This window comes from Kogia breviceps, chromosome 8 (genome assembly GCF_026419965.1).
Source record: "Kogia breviceps isolate mKogBre1 chromosome 8, mKogBre1 haplotype 1, whole genome shotgun sequence".
Taxonomy (NCBI): domain Eukaryota; kingdom Metazoa; phylum Chordata; class Mammalia; order Artiodactyla; family Physeteridae; genus Kogia; species Kogia breviceps.
Window position 1 is genome coordinate 10,132,347 of NC_081317.1, and position 22,295 is coordinate 10,154,641.

Genomic DNA, 22,295 nt, shown 5'->3' on the forward strand with positions numbered 1-22,295 from the left:
AGGTTGGCTCTGCCATACGTCCATGTGCATCTAGATGGAGATTTCTGCACACAGATACAGAATGCTCTCTCACCCCCTGTGTCTTTAGGCTAAATCCATTTCAAGGTGCCATGCTGGAGTTGCACTTAAACAAGAAAAGTTGGAAGAGGTTTGTGGGCAAAATAGCAACTAATTTTCATTGTGGGATCTATGCTTTTAGACTAGAAATCACTTTTCAGGAAGTGCTGGAAAGAACTTTGGAGATCTATTTTTAAATTGGAAATTGAGGCCCAGAGAAGTTAAAATGACTAACCCACATAAATGGGAGAACAGGAACCCAGATCACCTGTTTCGTGCAAGGAAGACTAAGAACATATTCCAGTCAGCAAGCTCTGTACACTGTCTCTGTAACACACCACCCAATATGTCTATCATCTCTTCTACGAACTTACCCAACTGGGAAAGTCAAGAGTGAGGTTCACTGAATGAGGTGGGTCTGCAGAAGGGACCTTCTTACTGCCAGACAGTTTGGTAATGTGAGGACTGCCCCCTATTTTCACTGGAAGGGGATTGTCTTCATTACCTACCTGTTCATTGACTTATCAGCAAGGGAAGCAATGATGCTGGTGACACCTTCCTTTCAAGCACTTTATTGTTTGTAAAGAACGTTCATATCCATCTCCCTATTTGTCTCCCTTCCCAATTTTGAGACAATATTTGAATAGGATTAATTCCCAGTTACTGAGGTTCAAAGATGAAAAGTGAATTGTCAGTTTTTCAGAGGACTGTAAAAAAAAAAATCAAACAACAATAGCATCTTTCCCTCATTTGGGGTTTTTATTTTCCTCCAAAAAACTCTGAGCATATTATCCCTATACTTTTTTTTCCCCCTAAAGTCTTAAGTGTTACCTCTTCAAAAAGGCCTTTTCTGCCCACCCAATATTCAGAGCTAACACAATGCACTCACTGTACACGACATTGTTTTAAACCCTTTCCATATATTAACTCTATTTAACCTCAGTACAAGCCTAGAAGGTAAGTATTCTTATCATCTCCATATGAGGCAAGCACTGTTATCGCCACATTGGAAATGAGAAAACCGGAGCACAGAAAGGATACATAACTTTGCCAGAGTCCCACAGGGAGTAGTAGAGCCTGGGCTTGAACTCTAGCCATTTGGTGCTAGAGTCTGTACACTTCACCTCCACTATGTTGCCAACCTAAAGTAGGCCTCTTCTACTCCATTTTTCTTACTCACAGCATTCCTTCTTTCCCTTTTTTTTTGCCATTAATCATACTTTGTAATTAATTCTTTCCTCATTTACATGTTTGTTATCAGATTGTAAGTGCCATAGGGCAGGGATCATATCTGTCTCATTCACATCATAGGTATTCGTTGAATAAATGAAGAAATCTATGCTTGTGGGCACCATTCTGCAACAGACTGTTAAAAATTAATTTTACTTTGAAACAATTTCATACTTACAGAACAGTTGCAATACAAAGAACATCACCCAGAGACCTCAATAAAGTTTCGCCACATGTTGTCAAAATACACTTTAGGGCCAGAGGATCCAGTCCAGGGTCACTTGAACAACAAATATTTACTGAGCACCTGCTACTATTGGACTATATAACCGTCTCCTAACAGGTCTTTCAGCTGCAATCATTGCCTCCTACAGTCTTACACAGCAGCCAGAGTGACCCTTTTAAAATGAGTTAGATCATGTTACTTTTCTGCTCAAGACTCGGCAATAATTCCCCATTACATCGAAAGTAAAAATCAGTGTTCTTTTCTCTCCTCTCCTCTCCTACTCCTCTCTCACCTTGATCCAACCACACTAATCTTCTTGCCATTTCCCAAAGATTCTAGACATGCTTTTCTCTTAGGGTCTCTGCATCAGCTCCTCTCTATAATTTGTCTCAAGTAACTGCATGGCTGCAGTAACTGCATAACTCCCTCACCTCCTTGTAGATTCCTAAACATGCATCACTACATCTCCCTTGCTTTTTTTCCCCCTAGCACTTAACACTTTCTTTTTTAAAAAATTTATTTATTTAATTTAATTTATTTTTGGCTGCATTGGGTCTTCTCTGCTGTGCGCAGGCTTTTTCTGGCTGTGGCGAGTGGGGGCTACTCTTCGTTGCGGTGCGCGGGCTTCTCATTGTAGTGGCATCTCTTGTTGCAGAGCACAGGCTCTAGGCGTGTGGGCTTCAGTAGTTGTGGCACGTGGGCTCAGTAGTTGTGGCTCGCAGGCTCTAGAGCACAGGCTCCGTAGTTATGGTGCACGGACTTAGTTGCTCCGCAGCATGTGGAATCTTCCTGGACTAGGGCTCGAACCCGTGTCCCCTGCATTGGCAGGCGGATTCTTAACCACAGTTCCACCAGGGAAGCCCACCACTTTCTCATATACTCTACAGTTATTTACTATATTATTGTTTAATGGTTTATGTTCTGTCTCCTTTACTGGAATATAGCTACAGGTTGAGGATAGGGATCTTCTTCTATTTTGTTTGCAGAATACCCTAAGCACCTACAACTGTACCTGGCATATAGTTAAGTGTTCAATTAATAGCTGTTGAGTGAAGGAATGTTGAAAGTGTACTAAGTACCAGGTCCTGTTCTTGGTACAACAAAAAAACTCTCTGCCCTCATGGGACACGCACTGAAGTAAACTTAAGCCACCCAGACCTATTCCAGTCTTGGCTCCCCTGCCTATATACCCTGTGAGATCTGGGCAAGTTACTCAACCACTCTGAGCCTTCCTTTGCTATCAGTCATTATGAGGATTAGACAGAAAAACAGCATTTGTATAGTGCCTGGCCTAAGAAGAGCTTTAATATTTGTTTCCTTTCTTTCCAGGCTGGAAAGTTGGTAGCCTGACATCTCTGCCAAGGGTTTAGGCAACGCTTCTATTAAGGCCTTGGAAAGGTGCAAACAGGTTACTATACGGCCAGGCCTACCCAACTTTTTTTTTTTGGCCCTATCGTGCAGCATGCGGGATCTTAGTTCCCTGACTAGGGAGGAACCCGAGCCCCCTGCAGTGGAAGCGCAAAGTCTTAACCACTGGACCGCCAGGGAAGTCCCCAGGCTTACCCAATTTTTAAGTAAAGATATTCTGGTGAGAGAATGCTTACAGGGTCGGAGTGAGAAACCAGGGAATGGCTAGTGTCACCTACTTTGCCATTTTGCATCGGAAAAGCCTCACTGGGTCCCCAGAGGTGAAAGTCTAGAGGAAGGGAAGGGGAGGAAAAGAAGAGTAGCTGGCCACTATAGAAAACTACAAATCCCAGCACACCCCACGGTAAACAACTACGGGTCTCAGGACCCAGGGACCTCTGGGGGCCTGCATCCTGTGTTCCGCTGGAGAGAGCGTGGGGCGTGCCGAAGCAGCAGGGAAAATCGGGTCAAGCTTTACGCCACTGCGTAGACGCGTCTCACGGGCCGGACGTGACGTAGGGAGGGTTCCGGCTTCGGCCTCCGCCGCTGCCGCCGCTAGCACAGCCGCGGACGCCGCTGCTGCCGTCGGGGCTTGTTATTTCTAAAATGGCGCCCCTGGACTTGGACAAGTATGTGGAGATAGCGCGGCTTTGCAAATACCTGCCGGAGAACGACCTGAAGGTGAGCCTGGCCGGGGCGGGAGTGCTGCTTTCGGGGCTCCCCCCTTTCCGGCAGTGGGGCTCCCGCCGGCCCGCCCTTCCTCTCTCCGCGGGACCCCCGGCGGTGTCCCGTCCCGTCACGGTGGAGGGCCTAACGCGATGCGAGGCGACTCGTTCCGACTTGGCGTCACTCGGGGAGCGGGGGGAGCCCGAGTCCCCCGAATGCCATCCCGATTCCCTCGGCGGGGGTCCCAAGGGATGTCGCGGCCTCTGCCCCAGGGTTGCCCGTTCTGGCCTTGGGGCTACCCCAGGGCTCGAGCCTTCACGGCTTTGCTTACAAGACTCCTCTCTCCTCACCCCGACCCCGGGTCTCGGAGTCTGAGGCGAGCCCCCGCGGGCGGTGGCAGCGGTCATCCCCCCAGAGGCGGTGACAGGAGCGCGGGGAGGCCGGCGTCTGACAGGGGATGCAGCGTGCTCCCGGAACGCGGCCCCAGTGGGTTTAGGTACGTGAGGAGTGGGGATGGGAAGGGGCAGGCGAGGCCCCGAGCGACCTGGTAGGTGAGAGAACGTCACGTCGTCCCTCTGCCCGAGCACTTCTCCCCGTTGCTTTTTAGGTGTGTTGCTTTTCTTCTGCTCATTCCAATATGAACCCGTTTTCGAGCACGTCTTTGAGCTGTTTTAAGTGGATAAAGTAACAGGCTCTCAATAAACACCAATACGTTTCTGTCCTTTAAGTTGTCCTCGCCCCCCCCCGCCGCCCCAATCTCTTCTTAGCTCAAGATTTCGTTGTTTTGGTTTTCCAAAGGAAATGAGTCGTTCTTTGTACTGCAGAGTCCTAGCAACAGTAAACCTATGTTTGGGTAAAGGAATGCATGTAAGAATAAAGGAATGTAAGTCTTTGGGATACAGCTTTTTTGACAAGTGTTTCTATGCGTTTGTTAAAACCAGTGCTTAGGTGACTAGCAGTGTTGAGAGGTTAGTGGTAGTGCCTGTTCTTTTCAGTTAACTTTGATTTGCTGTGTGGTAAGTGGGTAAACTGTTGATAATTTTGAGTTCTTTTTATTCTTTAAGCTGTGGGTTTAAAGCAGTTTATTTTTGTCCGTGAATTTTTTTCTCTTAAGGAAGATATTACTGGTTTTTTCTTTTGCCATCTCTTGGTACAGGGAGTTGATATTTAACATCAGTATGCAAAATGTTTAAGGCCACAGGAGCTGTTGTGAATGTAACTAACTTGTATGTTAATTACATGTGCTGTTTGATAAGGGAGTCATTCTTGTCCATTTTCCCCCTTTTAACAGGATAATTTAATTAAAATGGGGACAAAGCCAGTATTCGTAGAAATGTAGCTTTCATGCTCTTGTGACGATAGTTTTGTAGCTTCTTTTTGCTATATGGCTTTTTAGGAAACAAGGATTTTTCCTTAAAAAAACTCAACATTGTGACCCAGTTCGTTGGAAAACTAAAGTTGTTTTTTTTGTTATTTTTGTGGTACGCGGGCCTCTCACTGTTGTGGCCTCTCCCGTTGCGGGAGACGCACAGGCTTAGTGGCCATGACTCACGGGCCCAGCCGCAACGCGGCATGTGGGATCTTCCCGGACCGGGGCACGAACCCGTGTGTCCCCTGCATCGGCAGGCATATTCTCAACCACTGCGCTACCAGGGAAGCCCAAAAGTTGGTTTTTGTATGTCAGTGAATGATGTGGAGTTTTCTGTTCTTTAGGATATGGAAAACAGTTTTAAGCTTTGTGTTTATAATGAGTAAAATATTGCTTATTATGAAATATATCTTGATATTGAAATGATTTGAAAGACAAATCAGTTGAATTTTCTTTAGACCTCTTAGTTTGATAAACATTAGATTTCCTTCCTAATCTAAGAGAATATAGTTATTAAACCATTTCATTTCCCTTTGCAACACAATTGGACTGTACTTAGTGTGTATCTGTTTCCTAGTAAATTTTATTTCCCCCCCTGAACAACTACTAGAAAAAAATATTCTGAATTTTTCTATATAAGTGGAGGCTTTTCTTCTTTGTCTTGGAAATGTTTTTATCAGATTAATTTTCTTATGCTGCATCTCTGGTGTATTTAAAGAAATTTAATTTTGTTTCTCCCTCTTGGCATGAAGTGCAAACTAAAATTAGGCAGGCCAAGAAAGTATTCCAGGAGCACTTTTTCTGAGGCTTTAAAGCCAAAATAAAATATTCTATCAAAGGAAGAAAAGAAATCATTGGGGCCACTTAATGATCATTATGGAAAAGATTTGTTCTGGTAGAAAAATAGACCGAAATTTACCTGTGTTTTAAATTGACTAGAAGTTGGAGATACTAAATAAAATAATAAATGCATATGATGTTCTAGATCTAATCATGATTTCTCTATATCTAAATTGGAAATGATCAAATCATTAGTCCTGGGTCAAATGTACATAACTGATTTGAAGGAATAAGGGTGATGTGTGGTGAGTGGACCAAAGCATAACATTTTTTAAAAAAGAGTTCGTGTGATTCTCACCCACTAAAAAAATTTCAGAGAGGATCATAGAAGACACAGATTCCAAGAATGAATGATGAAAGACGGGTTTACTGAATACTTACACTTAAGTATTTTGTCATGGGAGAGATTCTATAACTTGGAGATTGTCTGATCTCTTCGACAGTTCTTAAAGGTCCCATGTAAGTAAAGAAGTTGCACACCGAGTTGGTGTTCAGTTTTTTTTTTTTTTTTTTTTTTTTTTTTTACTGAAGAACTGAAGACAGTTTCCATGGAAGAGGTTGGGGGAATACTAGTGTCTTCCTCAGACATGCAACACAGGGAGAAGTAACCACTTCTATGGATTGATAGTTGCTGTAATCTTTTTGGGAACTCACTTTTATGTCTAGTCTGAGCCATCTCTGTTTTTCATATAAGGCCACTGCTCTGCAAAATTGTACCTCTGTTTGAAATGCCTCCATAAAGCTTCAGAGAATTCCCCCTTGCTTTTTTCTAAGACTTGGTGAAGAGCCTTTTGTACCTCCTTATTCAGCCTCTATCTGATTTCTAGATTATCATATATGGTAGTCTTGAGCCTTCTAGGTTTGAAGCCTGTTAATCTTGTCACTCACCTTATTGCCTGTCTTAATGATCATTTTGTTTACTTGAGTTGTTTGGTTTTTTTTTTTTTTTTTTTGGCGGTATGTGGGCCTCACTGTTGTGGCCTCTCCCGTTGCAGAGCGCAGGCTCCGGACACGGCTCACGGGCCCAGCCGCTCCGCGGCATGTGGGATCCTCCCGGACCGGGGCACGAACCCGTGTCGCCTGCATCGGCAGGCAGACTCTCAACCACTGCGCCACCAGGGAAGCCCAGAGTTGTTTGGTTTTGTATATTATCTTTCTTTAGGTATTTCAAGGAAAAATGAACACAGTACAGCAGTTAGGGACAGACTGTGGCTTTCTATAGGGCTAGAATAGTTTTTCCAGCGTTTTCATTGATAATCTTTCTGAGACCCTTTCTGATAATGCTTGGCATTTTGTCTTTTTGGCTACAGAATCACAGTCTCTTGGGTCTTCTGAAAATAGTCTGTAGCAGTGCTGTCCAATAGAAAATGCTCAGAAATGTGAGCCTCAAATTGTTAAATTTTTTAAAAGTAAAAAGAAACAGGTGAAATCAATCTTAATAATATTTTATTTAACCCAATTTCAACATGCAGTTAATATAAAATACTAACATAATACCTTGTCTTTTTTTTGTATTAAGTCTACAAAATGTGGTATACGTTTTACATTTACAGTACATCTCAGTTTGGATCAGCCACATTTTAGGTGCTCAATAGCTACATGTGGTAGTAGGTTTCCTATGGGACAGTGCACACTTCTAATGACTCCCCAGACCCTTTTCTAGAATTTCAGAGCTGAAAGAGAATCAGAGTTTGCCTAGTTCTGTATTCTTCTCACTTTACTGAAGGTGAACTGAGCTTTGTAGAGTTTATGATCTGCCTGAGGATGTCCAGCTAATCAATGAATTAAGTTGGAGAGCCTCTTTGTGCAGAGTTCTTTCTGATACAGTTAATAGCCTTTTAGGATGGCAAATAGCATACTTTTCTAAGTATGTCTTCCACTTAATCACCTTTCTTTCTTTTTTTTTGCGGTACGCGGGCCTCTCACTGTTGTGGCCTCTCCCATTGCGGAGCACAGGCTCCGGACGCGCCGGACGCGCAGGCTCAGCGGCTATGGCTCACGGACCCAGCCGCAGACGTGGGATGTGGGATGTGGGAATCTTCGATCTTCCCGGACCGGGGCACGAACCCGCGTCCCCTGCATTGGCAGGCGGACTCTCAACTGCTGCGCCACCAGGGAAGCCCTACCTTCCATTCTGAGCCCATTAGAGTGCTCTCTTCTGACAGTGTGCCTTGTACTTCCCTGCTTCTTTGCTTCTGCTTAGTCTCTTTCTTTTACCTACTTATTTAATACTTATATAGCACAAATATTAAATCATTTAATACTGTGTGAGTTGGGTACTAACATTTGCCCCATTTTACAGACAGGTATCTCAAGCACAGGCAGATTAAGTAACTTTTCAAAGGCATATAGCTAGTAAGTAAGTGAAGGAGCTGCATTCAGACCTAGGCAATCTGGCTCCAGGGTTCACGTCCATAACTACCACTTATATTTCCTCTATACAATACCCTTCATGCCCCTTTTAATTTTATTTATTTAGTTATTTATTTTTTGGCCATGCCAAATAGCTTGTGGAATCTTAGTTCTCCTACCAGGGATCGAACCCCGGGCCCACAGCAGTGAAAGCGCAGAGTCCTAACCACTGGACCACCAGGGAATTCCCCTCCATGCCCTTTTTAGCTTCTAGCTCAGATGTCACTTTCTCCATACAGGGCTCCTGGATTCCATAGTCAGAATTATTAGTAATGGTTAGAATTTACACAGCTACTTACAGTTTTCAGGGTACCTTCATGTCCACTCTGTCACTGTGATAGGCAGAACAAATATCAGAGCCAGGACTTGATAAGGTTTAAATGATTTTTGCCACAGTGAGTCAGCAGAGTATATACCTGAATTTATTTGCTGTTTAAAATTTCCATTCTGGAATTCCCTGGTGGTCCAGTGGTTAGGACTTGGTGCTTTCGCTGCCATGGCCCAGGTTCAATATCTGGTCCGGGAGCTAAGATCTCGCAAAATATTTGGCAAGGCCAAAAAAATTTTCCATTCTTTCTGTTCTATACTAACCTTTGCCCCATAGCACTTTTTGTTCCATTTTACTACCACTTGTATTGTTCTGTCTTGTATGATAGTAAATATACCTGTCTCCACCATTAGACTGCAAGCTTCTTGAAGGCGAAGGATCATATCTTGTTTATTTTTGTATTCTCCACAGTCTTAGAACACTGCCTTGTATGTGATAGACACTCAGTTAAGGTGTGTTGAATCAAACCGTACTGCTTTACAACAGACATTTCTTTAACTGTCTCCTGTGTCAAGTACTATTCCCTGTGGATGCTAGAGATAGAATTTGGGACTTCTCTCTGTCTTTGAGGGGCTCTCAATATAGTAGGGGAGATAGAGAGGTAAACAAATGATCATTGTATAGTTTGGTAGGTGCTAAAATAGAGAGCTGTCCAGCATATCGGAGAACATAGAAGAAGCAGCATCTAACTCTGGAACCACAGATGGTTTCACAAAGGAGGAGCAATGAGAGGATGAGCAGAGTTTTTTCAGGTAGACAAGATGGGAAGGAAAGAACATGAAGCAGAAGAAATACCATGTGCAATGGTGTAGCTTATTCTGAAAGAACATGGCTGGTCAACTTGAAGTAGTTTCGTATGGCTTGAGGTGGTGCAGGGAAGACAGGCAGAGACCAAATCATGGAAGACGAGGCTGATAAACTTGGATTTTTATCTTTGAGATGGTTCATGTATAAACACTTTGAAATGTTTTTGTATCTTTTTTTTTTTTTTTTTTTTTTTTTTTGCGGTACGCAGGCCTCTCACTGTTGTGGTCTCTCCCGTTGCGGAGCACAGGCTCCGGACGCACAGGCCCAGCGGCCACGGCTCACGGGCCCAGCCGCTCCGCGGCATGTGGGATCTTCCCGGACCGGGTCACGAACCCGTGTCCCCTGCATCGGCAGCCGGATTCTCAACCACTGCGCTACCAGGGAAACCCTGAAATGTTTTTATATTTTAGGAAAAAACAAATAAATCATGCTTGGTGATATTTTTAAAAATATGGCTAACTAAAAAGTAGATTCAAAGAAAACTATTAGAGAGATACACTGTTGTATGTAGTAGGAATATGACAAAATCATAAAGATGATATCTGAATGGAGTTTGGGAAACACTATTGTAGACAGAGGAGTGTCCTTGAGAGGTTTTTGAGGAGGACAATGACAGGTTTTAGGAATTTTCTAGCAGCATTATGGACCTTGGATTGGAATGGGACAAAAATGTCATAGAAGCAATAGACCAGGTGACATGAAAGCTTTTGAAGTAAGCCAGTGACAAGTGGTTGTGGTGTTTAAAAGGAAATGAAGATGGTATAATAGGACCTGTTGACAGCTTATGTCTAGGTTTGAGAGAGAGAGAAAAGAGTTCAGTGTAATTTCTTAGTTTCTGGTATGGATTACTTAGTAAATACTAATAACTAGATTAAGGCATACAAGGGAGTTTGGTTTGGGCCAGACTGAATTTGAGATGCTGCCAAGTCAAGACATTGAGGAAGAAACGTTCAGAAGACTGTTGGATAAACAGATCTGTTGGGTAACAAATATTTATTGATTACCAAATGTGCACCAGACATTGTTCTAATAGTGTTAAACTCAGGAGAAAGGTCTAGACCAGTGGTTCTCAGCTGGGGGTGATTTTGCCCCCTGAGCGGATATTTGGCGATGTCTGGAGACACTTGTAGATTTTCGCAGCTATCTAGGGGGTGTAGAGGCCAGATGTTGCTGAACATCATACAGTGCACAGGACAGCAGCCCCCACAACAGAGAGTTGTCGGTAGTGCCAGGGCTCAGAAACTCTGGTTTTTACTGAAGGTACAGATATTTCCTTCTGGATTGTGAGCATGTGAATATCATTGTCATCTTGGATTCCCGCTCTTCATTCCCAGTGATTTGTGTTATAGTAGAGACTCTATTCAAAGGCTGTGAAGAATATAATCTTAGATTTTTATTTCTTAAGAGATTTTATAAATACCAGTATGTAAAAGTAAAGAAAGGAAATAGTATGTTTCAGATAACAAGATCAGCTAAACGAAGAACTACAGAAATTCAAATCCCAGTGTATTTGAGGGGCAAGAGAGAACAGGAAGACGGGAGCAGAGAATAGAGTGTATCTGTAAACAAGTATCTTGAGGAAAAGGTAGAGAAGGGAAATTGGGTCTCCTAAGAATGGGTCCATGAACCTCTACTTTTTCAAGGATTAGGAATTAATTAGGCACCGTGGGGAGAAATGGGTGTAGTTTGCCCTAAATGTGGGATAAAATTGAGAATCTTGCCTCAGTGACTGCTTTGGGGCAGAAAGAGAAACCATGCTTCATACAAATCAAGCTGCAAAACAAAGCCGTGAAGGGCTTTGGAGGAGCCTCTCCCATGGCAAGACTGGGCTCTGAGAGGCCACTGTGTGTGTAGTTGGTTGACATACGTAGAGTTTGTACTGAGATTTCATAGACTTCTTAGTCTTATGTGTTCTTGACATGAATTTGCAAGCTGCTGCTGAACTGGAGCGATGAGAGGCAGTGGCTTTGGCTTAGAGGCTTAGTGCTCTAAGTCCTCTGTTGGGACTGCAGAAGTGGCAGTTATAGGAGGCAGCTGTTAACTTTACTCAAGTTAATGTACCTGGCCTCGGGTTGAAGATGTTGCCTAAGTAGTTTACATGGTTCGCTAGGCACTCACTGGCTTTTGGTAGGGTTTCACAGTGATGTTCTTTAGCTAATGGTCTCCTGTTACTTTCAGATCAGCACTGGGGGTTTGGGCCAGTCCCCAGGAGTGACTTGCAGTTCAGGAGGCATTATGGGCCAGGAGAGCCAGTCATATGTGGGTGCAAATTCTGCAGCATTCAAAATGGGAACTATAGAGTCCCTCATGAATCTGTGCTGTGATTAGTTTCAGAATGTTAAACGATAACTCACTTTGTTCTAAAAAGGATATAGAGTGGTTTACAAAGAAGCATTCAATATAGCAAGATAAATTATATTCAGAATAAGTAAGAAAAATGAGACAAAAAGAAAGTAAAGATGGGAAACCAAGATGGAGCCAATAGGAAAAGTAAGAATAGTACATATAAAATAAAAGCTATGATGACTGGGTTACCTCTTTGAGATTAGGCCTTAAGCTTTCTAGGAGCCTACAGAAATATATAAACTGATCAATTAAAATCACATCTATCCCTGATGGAAGAAACAAAGAGACATTCCTCCCCCAGTCCTCCTTGAAGGCAACTATTTAATCACAGCATCCTATGCACCTTGATTATAGTCCACGCAATGACAAACTCTGTAGAGGACTGTTTCCTATAATGTCCTTTACTATAGGTTGATAGTATGACATTAAAGTGCAATTTGGGAAAAAGCAGTTGGGAAAGGAGTGCAGTGTAATGCAGGATGAGGACAGCCCTCTCTAGAGGACGGTCTGGCTTAATTCATGGTGGAGTTTATAGTAGGTTGGTTTGTTTGGGTAACATACTAATAATTGATCTTTAAAGGGGTGTACACCAAATTTGGTGGAGCCCCCAAATTTACAAAAGTGGGCAAGAGGAGAGATCAACATTATGCACTTATGTCAGAGAATAGGTTAGGTATGGGCCCTGACCTTCACTGATGGAAGTTAGGCCTGTTCTTAAAAGATGTGCAATCTGAAAGAGTGTGGGTGGGACAAGTGCCTGAGCTCATGCAGGCCTCCTGGCAACAGACAGAAAACTCTTCCCACTCCTGGACAAATAATCAATGTTAGAACATTTTTATCATCCCAAAGAGAAACTATACCCATTAACAGAAACTCCCCATTACCCCTTACCTCAAAGTCCAGCCCTAAGCAACCATTAATCTATTTTATATCTTCATGGATTTGCCTATTCCAGGCATTTCAGATAAATTGAGTCATATATTGAGTTGGCTGAAAAGTTCCTTCGTTACGGAACTTCTTGGCCAACTCAATATATATATTTTAAAATAAATTTATTTGTTTATTTGTTTGTTTATTTATTTATTTTTGGCTGCGTTGGGTCTTCATTGCTGCACGTGGGCTCTCTCTAGCTGTGGCAAGCGGGGGCCACTCCTCGCCTTAGTGCGTGGGCTTCGCATTGTGGTGCTTGTTGCAGAGCATGGGCTCCAGGCGCACAGGCCCCAGCAGCTGTCACATGCAAACTCAGCAGTTGGGGCTTGCAGAGTCCAGAGCGCAGGCTCAGTAGTTGTGGTGCACGGGCTTAGTTGCTCTATGGCATGTAGGATCCTCCCGGACCAGGGCTCGAACCCGTGTCCCCTGCATTGGCAGGTGGATTCTTCACCACTGAGCCACCAGGGAAGCCTCTTCATACTTTTTTGTTGTTGTTGTTGTTGTGGTACGCGGGCCTCTCACTGCTGTGGCCTCTCCCGTTGCGGAGCACAGGCTCTGGATGCGCAGGCTCAGCGGCCATGGCTCACGGGCCCAGCCGCTCCGCGGCATGTGGAATCTTCCCGTACCGGGGCACGAACCCGTGTCCCCTGCATCGGCAGGCGGACTCTCAACAACTGCGCCACCAGGGAAACCCCATACTTTTTTAAAAAGTAAAATAAGTAAACAAAGATGAAAGTGGAATGCGTTTTGGTTGACATCTCTGGCAACTGCTGTTTTGGGTTTGATGTATTCCTCCTAGCTTATTTTATTTTATTATTTTTTCATTTTACTGTGTTGGGTCTTAGTTGTGGTACATGGTATCTTCATTGAGGCATGTGGGATCTTTTGTTGTGGCGCTTCGGCTCTTCGATGCGGTGTGTGGGCGAGCTCAGTAGTTTTGGCGCATAGGCTTAGTTGCCCTGAGGTATGTGGGATCTTAGTTCCCTGACCAGGGGTCTAACCTGCGTCCCCTGCATTGGAAGGCAGATTCCTAACCGCTGGACTACCAGGGAAGTCCCCCAGGTTGGTATTTCTATTTTGTGGATGAGGAAACTGAGGCACAGAGAGACGAAGTAACTTAGCAGAGTTACACAGCTAAGTAACAGACAGTAAACTAAGTAATAGGTAGTAAGAAGTAGAGGTAATATTGTTCTGAGATCTCTTTGACTTCGAAGACTGTGCTCTTAACCTCTGAACTGTGCCATTGTGTTACTTGTGTAAGATATCCTGCAATTGGTACTTGTTGATTTAGGAGTAAAGGAGTATTCTCTCTGGGCCCTACTCTATTTCTCCAAAATTTGACCTTCCATCAGTGTTTTCTTTTTTAAAAATTTTGTTTATTTTATTTATTTATTTTTGGCTGTGTTGGGCTGTCGTTGGCTTTCTCTAGCTGTGGCGAGAGGGGGCTACTCTTCGTTGAGATGTGCAGGCTTCCCATTGTGGTGGCTTCTCTTGTTGTGGGACATGGGCTCTAGGAGCATGGGCTTCAGTAGTTGTGGTATGAGGGTTCAGTAGATGTGGCTCACGGGCTCTAGAGTGCAGGCTCAGTAGTTGTGGCGCACGGGCTTAGTTGCTCCATGGTATGTGGGATCTCCCCGGACCAGGGCTCGAACCCGTGTCCCCTGCATTGGCAGGCAGATTCTTTACCACTGCGCTGCCAGGGAAGCCCCTTCCATCAGTATTGAACATAGCTGATTACTCCTCTTTTGAAACATTTTCTTCACCGGACTTCCATAATACCACACTCTCATGGTTTCCTTTGTATCTCATCAAACAGTCCCTTTTGCTAGTTCCTCCTGTCCCTAACTTCTGTGTGAAGTATTAAGACTCATTTTTGTAACTTATCCTTTTCTCTATTTGTAAGCAGCCACTTTAGTTGTCTCTTCTAGTCTCATGACTTGAAATATATATTTTCTGACAATCTCCAAATTGGTCTCTCTAGCCTGGATCCTTTTCCTTGAATTCAGGACTCACTTGGTCAGCTGTTTACAGCACATCTTAGGCACTTTGAAGTCTGATAGGCATTGCAGACTTAGTGTGTCAAAATCAAATTCTTACAGCCGAATAGTGGAAACAACCCGGATGTCCAGCAACTGATGAATGGATAAGCAAAATGTGGTAAATACATACAATGGAATATTATTCAACTATAAAGAAGAACAAATAAATAATGCATGTTACAATGTGGATGAACTTTAAAAACATATGTTAAGTGAAAGAAGCCAGTCACAAAAGGCCCCATTTCTAGATGTCCAGAATGAACAAATCCATAGACGCAGCAGACTGGGGTGGGGTTGTGGGAGGTGGGAGATGAGTGCTAATGAGTGTACAGTTTCTTTTTGGGGTGATGAGAATGTTCTAAAATTGATTATGGTGATGGTTGCGCAACAGTGAACATGCTGAAAACCATTGAATTTTATGCATTAAAGGGGTGAATTTTACGATGTATGAATTATATCTCATTGAAGTTGTTAAAAAAGCCCCACAAATTCCTGGTTCCCCGTCCCCCAAACAAAACCCAGACAAATCAAAACAATCTACTACTAATGAAAAAATAATTGAGAAGCACTGGGCTTATTAAAATTAAAAACTTTGCTCTGCATGGGAATTCCCTGGTGGTCCAGTGGTTAGGATTTCACGCTGTCACTGCCGAAGGCCCAGGTTTGATCCCTGGTCGGGGAACTAAAATCCCACAGGCCACGCATCCAATAAAAAATAAAAAAAAGAAAATTAAAAAAACAAACAATAAATGTTGCTCTGCAAAAGATGCTTTTAAGAGAATGAAAAGGCAAGCCACAGACTGGGAGAAAATATTAGTGAAAAACATATCTGATAAGGGACTTTTATCCAGAATAAACAAAACACTCTTAAAACTCAGCAGTAGGAAAACAAACAACCCTATTAAAAATGGGCCAAAGGGGCTTCCCTGGTGGCGCAGTGGTTAAGAATCTGCCTGCCAATGTAAGGGACACAGGTTCGAGCCCTGGTCCAGGAAGATCCCACATGCCGCAGAGCAGCTAAGCCCGTGTGCCACAGCTACGGAGCCTGCACTCTAGAGCCCGCGTGCCGCAACAGCCCACGTGCTGCAACTACTGAAGCCTGCATGCCTAGAGCCCCTGCTGTGCAACAAGAGAAGCCACCGCAATGAGAAGCCTGCACACCGCAACGAAGAGTAGCCCCCACTCACCGCAACTAGAGAAAGCCCATGCGCAGCAACGAAGACCCAACGCAGCCAAAGAAAAAAAAGGGCCAAAGACTTGAACAGATACCTCAGCAAAGAAGATATATAGATGACAAATAAGCCTATGAAAAGGTGCTCCATATCATATGTCATTAGGGAGATGCAAATTAAAACAAGGTGGGAATTCCCTAGCGGTCCGGTGGTTAGGACTCTTGCTTTCACTGCCGAGGGCCCAAGTTCAATCCCTGGTCAGGGAACTGAGATCCCACAGTCCGCGTGGTGAGGCCAATAACAAAACAAAAACAAACAAAAAAAACAACAGGGCTTCCCTGGTGGTGCAGTGGTTGAGAGTCCGCCTGCCGATGCAGGAGACACGGGTTCGTGCCCCGGTCCGGGAAGATCCCACATGCTGCGGAGCGGCTGGGCCTGTGAGCCTTGGCTGCTGAGCCTGCGTGTCCGGAGCCTGTGCTCCACAACGGGAGAGGCCACAACAGTGTGAGAGGCCCACGTACTGCAAAAAAACCACCAAAAACCAAAAAGCAACAACAAGGCAGTACCACTACACACCTATTAGAATGGCCAGAATCCAAAACACTGACAGCACCAAACATTGGCAAAACTGTAGAGCAACGGAAACTCTCACTCATTGTTAATGGGGATGCAGACTAGTACAGCCACTTTGGAAGATCATTTAGCAGTTTCTTACCAAACTAAACATCCTTACCATATGATGTAGCAGTCATGCTCCTTGGTGTTTATCCAAATGAGTTGAAAACTTAACATCCACTGTAAAACCTATACACAGATGTTTATGGCAGCATTATTCATAATTGCCAAAATTTGAAAGCACCCAAGAAGTCCTTCAGTAGACAAATGGTTAAATAAACTGGTACATTGAGATAAAGATATATTATTCAGCGCTAAAAAGAAATGAGCTATCAAGCCATGAAGAGACATGAAGGAAGCTTAAATGCATATTACTACGTGAAAGAAGCCAACCTGAAACTACAACATTTGTATGATTCCAACTATATGACATTCTAGAAAAGGCAAAACTATGGTGATAGTAAAAAGATCAGTGGTTTCCATCCTTTCCCCATACCTTGCCCGAAACATCTCTTAAATCTGGATGTCATCTGTATCCTTTATCACATCCTTTAGTAAACTGGTAAATGCAAGTGTTTCCCTGAGTTCTGTGAGCTGCTCTAGCAAATTATTCAAACCTAAGGAGGAGGTCTTTGGAACCTCTGATCTATAGCCGGTTGGTTAGAAGCGCAGGTGATAACCTGGGCTTACAATTGGTGTCTGAAGTGTGTGTGTATGTTGGCAGGGGAGTTGTGGGAGGGGGCAGTGTTGTGGGACTGAGCCCTTAACCTGTGGGATCTGACACTATCTCTGGTAGATAATGTCAGAATTGAGTTAAATTGTAGGATACCTCGCTGGTGTTGCAGAGAATTGCATATTGTAGGGAGAAAAAACCTCCATACATTTGGTGACCAGGAGTGTCAAAACTGTGAATGTTCTGTGTGACTAGTAAGGGAGACACATAGGAAAGAAGCACAAAGTAGGGAAGAACTGAGTTTTTCCCTACATAGGAAAGAGAAAGCTGAGGTTTTTTGTTTTTGATTTTTTTAAACAAATGCTAAGTGGAACTGAAGGAACCTTAGAGACCATCTTTCATGATAAGCTTAAGGCTCTGAGTTCAGAAACATTGTTTCACTCACCAGTATCTGTTCCTTTTACAAATAATGGATGGATTATGGATCTGGACCAAGGATTGTTTATTGAAGCATCTGAGGGTTGTAGGAAATTCAGCACAGAAAGAACTTGCTACTCAGGGCCAGAAGGACTCCAGGCCAAAAGGATGATCTTGCCTTTGAGGTGCTATTTGAAGATCAGGAGCTTATCCTACGAATAAGAGCAAACCTTTGTATTTTGAAAGTGTTTTAAATAGCTTGATTTCCCCTCATTTTTTGGCGGGAGGGACATTTTTCTTGCTCTTCCTCCTCCCTCCCATTGTGAGTTCTCTCCTATGCTTGCCTGTGTGTAAAGTGTTATAGCTATAACTGTTAAAGTGTGTCTCTCATATATTTAAGTAAATTGTAGCATCTAGATTCCTTAATTAATGTTTAAAGTCATTTCATTATGCTTGTGTAGTTTAATTTTGTCCTTTCTTGGCAGATCTTCATAAAATCTAGTAGGGCCTCTGACTGTAGTATTAACTGGTCTCAGATGGAAGGAAGATTCCCCCCCAGTTCTTTTTTTTTAATATTTATTTTGGCTGTACCAGGTCTCAGTTGTGGCACGCTGGATCTTCGTTGCGGCATGCAGACTTCTTTAGTTGCGGCATGCGGACTTCTTTAGTTGCGGCATGCGGACTTCTTTAGTTGCGGCATGCGGACTTCTTTAGTTACGGCATGCAGACTTCTTAGTTGTGGCATGTGAACTCATAGTTGCGGCATGCAAACTCTTGGTTTTGGCATGCACGTGGGATCTAGTTCCCTGACCAGGGATCACACCCGGGCCCCCTGCATTGGGAGCGTGGAGTCTTACCCATTGGACCACCAGGGAAGTCCCTAGGGTTCTTTTTTTAAAAAATTAATTCATTAATTAATTTTTGGCTGTGTTGGGTCTTTGTTGCTGCATGCAGGCTTTCTCTAGTTGTGGCGAGTGGGGGCTACTCTTCGTTGCGGTGTGCAGGCTTCTCATTGCGGTGGCTACTCTTTGTTGCAGAGCACGGGCTCTAGGCACATGGGCTTCAGTAGTTGTGGCTTGTGGGCTGTAGAGCAGAGGCTCAGTAGTTGTGCACGGTCTTAGTTGCTCTGCGGCACGTGGGATCTTCCCGGACCAGGGCTCGAACCCGTGCGCCCTGCATTGGCAGGCAGATTCTTTATTTATATTTATTTTTGGCCACATTCAGTCTTCGTTGCTGTGCATGGGGTTTCTCTAGTTGTGGCGAGCAGGGGCTACTCTTTGTTGCAATGCATGGGCTTCTCATTGCAGTGGCTTCTTGTTGCGGAGCACAGGCTCTAGGCGCATGGGCTTCAGCAGTTGTGGCACTCTGGCTCTAGAGTGCAGGCTTAGAAGTTGTGGCGCACAGGCTTAGTTGCTCCACGGCATGTGGGATCTTCCCAGACCAGGGCTCGAACCCATATCTGCTGCATTGGCAGGCGGATTCTTAACCACTGCGCCAGGGGAGTTCCTCTAGAGTTCTTTTTAAAAGGTAGAGTGACTCTTAAATTTTAGATTTACATTTTGTGATTAATTTTGTTAACCTTTCTATTTTGAGATAATTGTAGATTTATATGCAATTGTAAGAAATAATACCAAATGATCCTATGTACCCTTTACCCAGTTTTCTCTAGTAGTAACGTCTTTTGGAACAAATACCACAACCAGGATATTGACGTTGATACACTCCACGATCTTATTCATAATTCTCCAGTTTTACTTGTACTCATTTGTGTGTGTATTTAGTTCTATGCAGTATTGTTATATCTGTAGTCTCATGTATCTAATACCATATTCATGATACAGACAGTTCCATCACCCCAAGGAGTCCACATGTTGTCCTTTTTATAACCATATGCATTTCCCTCCTGCTGCCCCTACCTCCTAGACCCTTGGCAATCACTAATCTGGTCTCCATTTCTATAAATTTTTTATTTCAAGAATGTTACATAAATGGAATCATACAGTATATAACCTTTTGGGATAGGGTATTTTTTTTCTCCCCACTCAGCATAAATCCCTTGAAATTTATACAGATTGTCATGTGTCAATAATTTGTTTTTTTTATTGCTGAATAGTATTCCATGGTGTGAATGTACCATAATTTAACTATTCACTGTTGAAGGACAACTGATTTATTTCCAGTTTTTGGTTCTTATGAATTAAGCTTCTATGGACATTTGTGTACAGGTTTTTATGTAATCATAAATTTTCATTGCCAAGAATGCAGTTGCTGGTTCATATTTGGTAAGTGCGTGGTTTGCAATGTACTTTAAAAATTAGCAGATAAAAACCTTTTCCTGTTAAAATTGTTGACTTTTACATTTTTTTGTTGAAAAACATCATTTTACAGTTCCTTGCAAAGCTCTCTGTCTTCTAGAACCTATTACCTGTATAGCCAGGGAGTTTGCATTTTGGAATAGGCATTGTGAGAGGAAGGTAAAAGCTGACAAAAATCAAATCCCAGAATCATCATAGTTTCCTTTCCTGTGAAACAATACACGGATTAGTTCTTGTCTTTTTTGCGTTTGGTCTTTAGTTTTAATATTGTAATAAAAGGTTGCATTTTATTTTCTCTTCTTACAGCGGCTATGTGACTATGTTTGTGACCTTCTCTTGGAAGAGTCAAATGTCCAGCCAGTATCAACACCAGTAACAGTGTGTGGAGACATACATGGACAGGTAAAATTTCATGAGGAGATTTTTAACTTTTGTACTGTCTGTCCATAGTCCATATCTGTTTCCAGTTGTGCTGCAAAATATTAAAAAAAAAAAAAAAAAAAAAGCTGGTGGTTGGCTAGGGTGCCTCAGTCTGTATGACATTAATGATTCCTGGTTACTGTTAAAGTGAATAAAAGCAGTGGTCAAATTATTCATGGACTTTGTTGAAATCATACTTAGAAAGTGAAGAGTAAAGCATTATTGCTCTGTGGACAGGGGGAGATATAAAATACAGATTTGGACTGCTCATAGTTATTATGATTGATAGGAGATGCTTTGGTATTAGGCACTAATTTTCTATTCATTCTGTTCTCTTCACTTAATGTCATATTTTATTGAAAATTTATCATTTCCTTAGTGGGAATGAGAATAGCAGCAGTTCAGATAGATAAAATTATTGGTGCATGATTTTACAGCAAGTCAGTGCTAGAATGGGATGAGAAAGACAGTTCATTTTTTCATCTCCTGGGGTTTTATGTGGTTTTTTTTTTTTTAATTTTTTAATTTTTTTTCCGGTACGCGGGCCTCTCACTGTTGTGGCCTCTCCCTTTGCGGAGCGCAGGCTCTGGATGCACAGACTCAGCAGCCATGGCTCACGGGCCCAGCCTCTCCGTGGTATGTGGGATCTTCCCAGACCGGGGCACGAACCCATGTCCCCTGCATCAGCAGGCGGACTCTCAACCACTGTGCCACCAGGGAAGCCCTAGTTTTATATTTTTAAAATTTATTTATTTTTGCGGTACGTGGGCCTCTCACTGTTGTGGCCTCTCCTGTGGCGGAGCACAGGCTCTGGACGCACAGACCCAGCGGCTATGGCTCACAGGCCCAGCCGCTCCATGGCATGCAGGATCCTCCCGGACCAGGGCACGAACCCACGTCCCCCACATCGGCAGGCGGACCCTCAACCACTGCGCCACCAGGGAAGCCCCTATGTGTTTGTTTTTAAGAGTTTTAGAGCATTGGCAGGAGGGGTACACTTCATCTTTAGACTCTTAATGTCAGTGTTTAGCCTAGTTAGAAAACTGTGTATTTGTAGTTTTTTCTTTTTTACTGGGAAATGAAAGCTGAACAGAACACTCATAGCCTGCTCTGTGCATGCAATGGAGTTGGAGCTATAAGACATAATATTTGTGAACAACATAGTGTTTATGAATTCCTACAGGACCTTAACTATGACTGCCTAAAGGAGCAGAAATGTGTGTAGCTTGGTTGTGATTGAGGGCTGCTCCATGAGTAAAGTTCTAATTTTTTTTTTTCTTTTAATTTGGCTGCCCTGGGTCTCTGTTGCGGCATGCAGGCCCTTCGTTGCTGGCTTCTCTGTAGTTGTGGCACTAGGGCTCTAGAGTGCGCAGGTTCAGTAGTTGCGGCACGCAGGCTTAGTTGCCCCATGGCATGTGGGATCTTAGTTCCCTGACCAGGGATCGAACTCGCGTCCCCTGCACTAGAAGGTGGACTCTCAGTCACTGGACCAGCAGGGAAGTCCCATAAAGTTCTTTTTTGACTACTTATCTCTTTTCTTTTTGGTTTTCCAGTCTGTTCTCTGGATGTGTGAGGTTATAGTAAATGACATCTGCATGTTATCAGCTTCTAAATAGAGGCCCCCACTATGTCATATTTAATCTGTTAAAATTGTAGTTCTCTAAAGTAGACCTTAGGAGTTCTTAATTTCCATGTAACTTCTCTCCAAAAGTATAATAAATATATGTATTTTGCTAACATAAAGGATGTTAATATAAGCAGTGCCTTAACATATTGCTAAAAGCTGGAATAAACCAAGTAATGCTTTCCCTTGATTATAATATTAAAATTGAGGGGTTACCTGTGTTATCAAGGACTTTTTTTTTTTTGGCCGCAGCACGAGGCTTGTGGGATCTTAGTTCCCGACCAGGGATCGAACCCATGCCCTTGGCAGTGAAAGTGCAGAGTCCTAACTACTGAACTGCCAGGGAATTCCCCAAGACTTTTCAATAATATGAATTATAGTCATAATCAGAGGTCAGGAAGT

General features: G+C 43.2%; 1 protein-coding gene across 2 annotated transcripts in view; it reads left to right on the forward strand.

The window, feature by feature from the left end:
• The window catches only part of PPP6C (protein phosphatase 6 catalytic subunit), a 36,976-nt gene that overhangs the window by 1,672 nt on the left and 13,009 nt on the right, over window positions 1-22,295 (forward strand). The window contains exons 1-2 of one of the 2 annotated variants that reach the window (XM_059073153.2): window positions 3,287-3,601; window positions 20,156-20,251. In XM_059073153.2, coding sequence (XP_058929136.1) covers window positions 3,527-3,601; window positions 20,156-20,251 — 171 coding nt within the window. In that variant the 5' untranslated portion in view covers window positions 3,287-3,526. Of the gene's footprint in view, window positions 1-3,286; window positions 3,602-20,155; window positions 20,252-22,295 lie in introns of those variants that run through there. The other variant, XM_067040741.1, reaches the window with a different exon arrangement.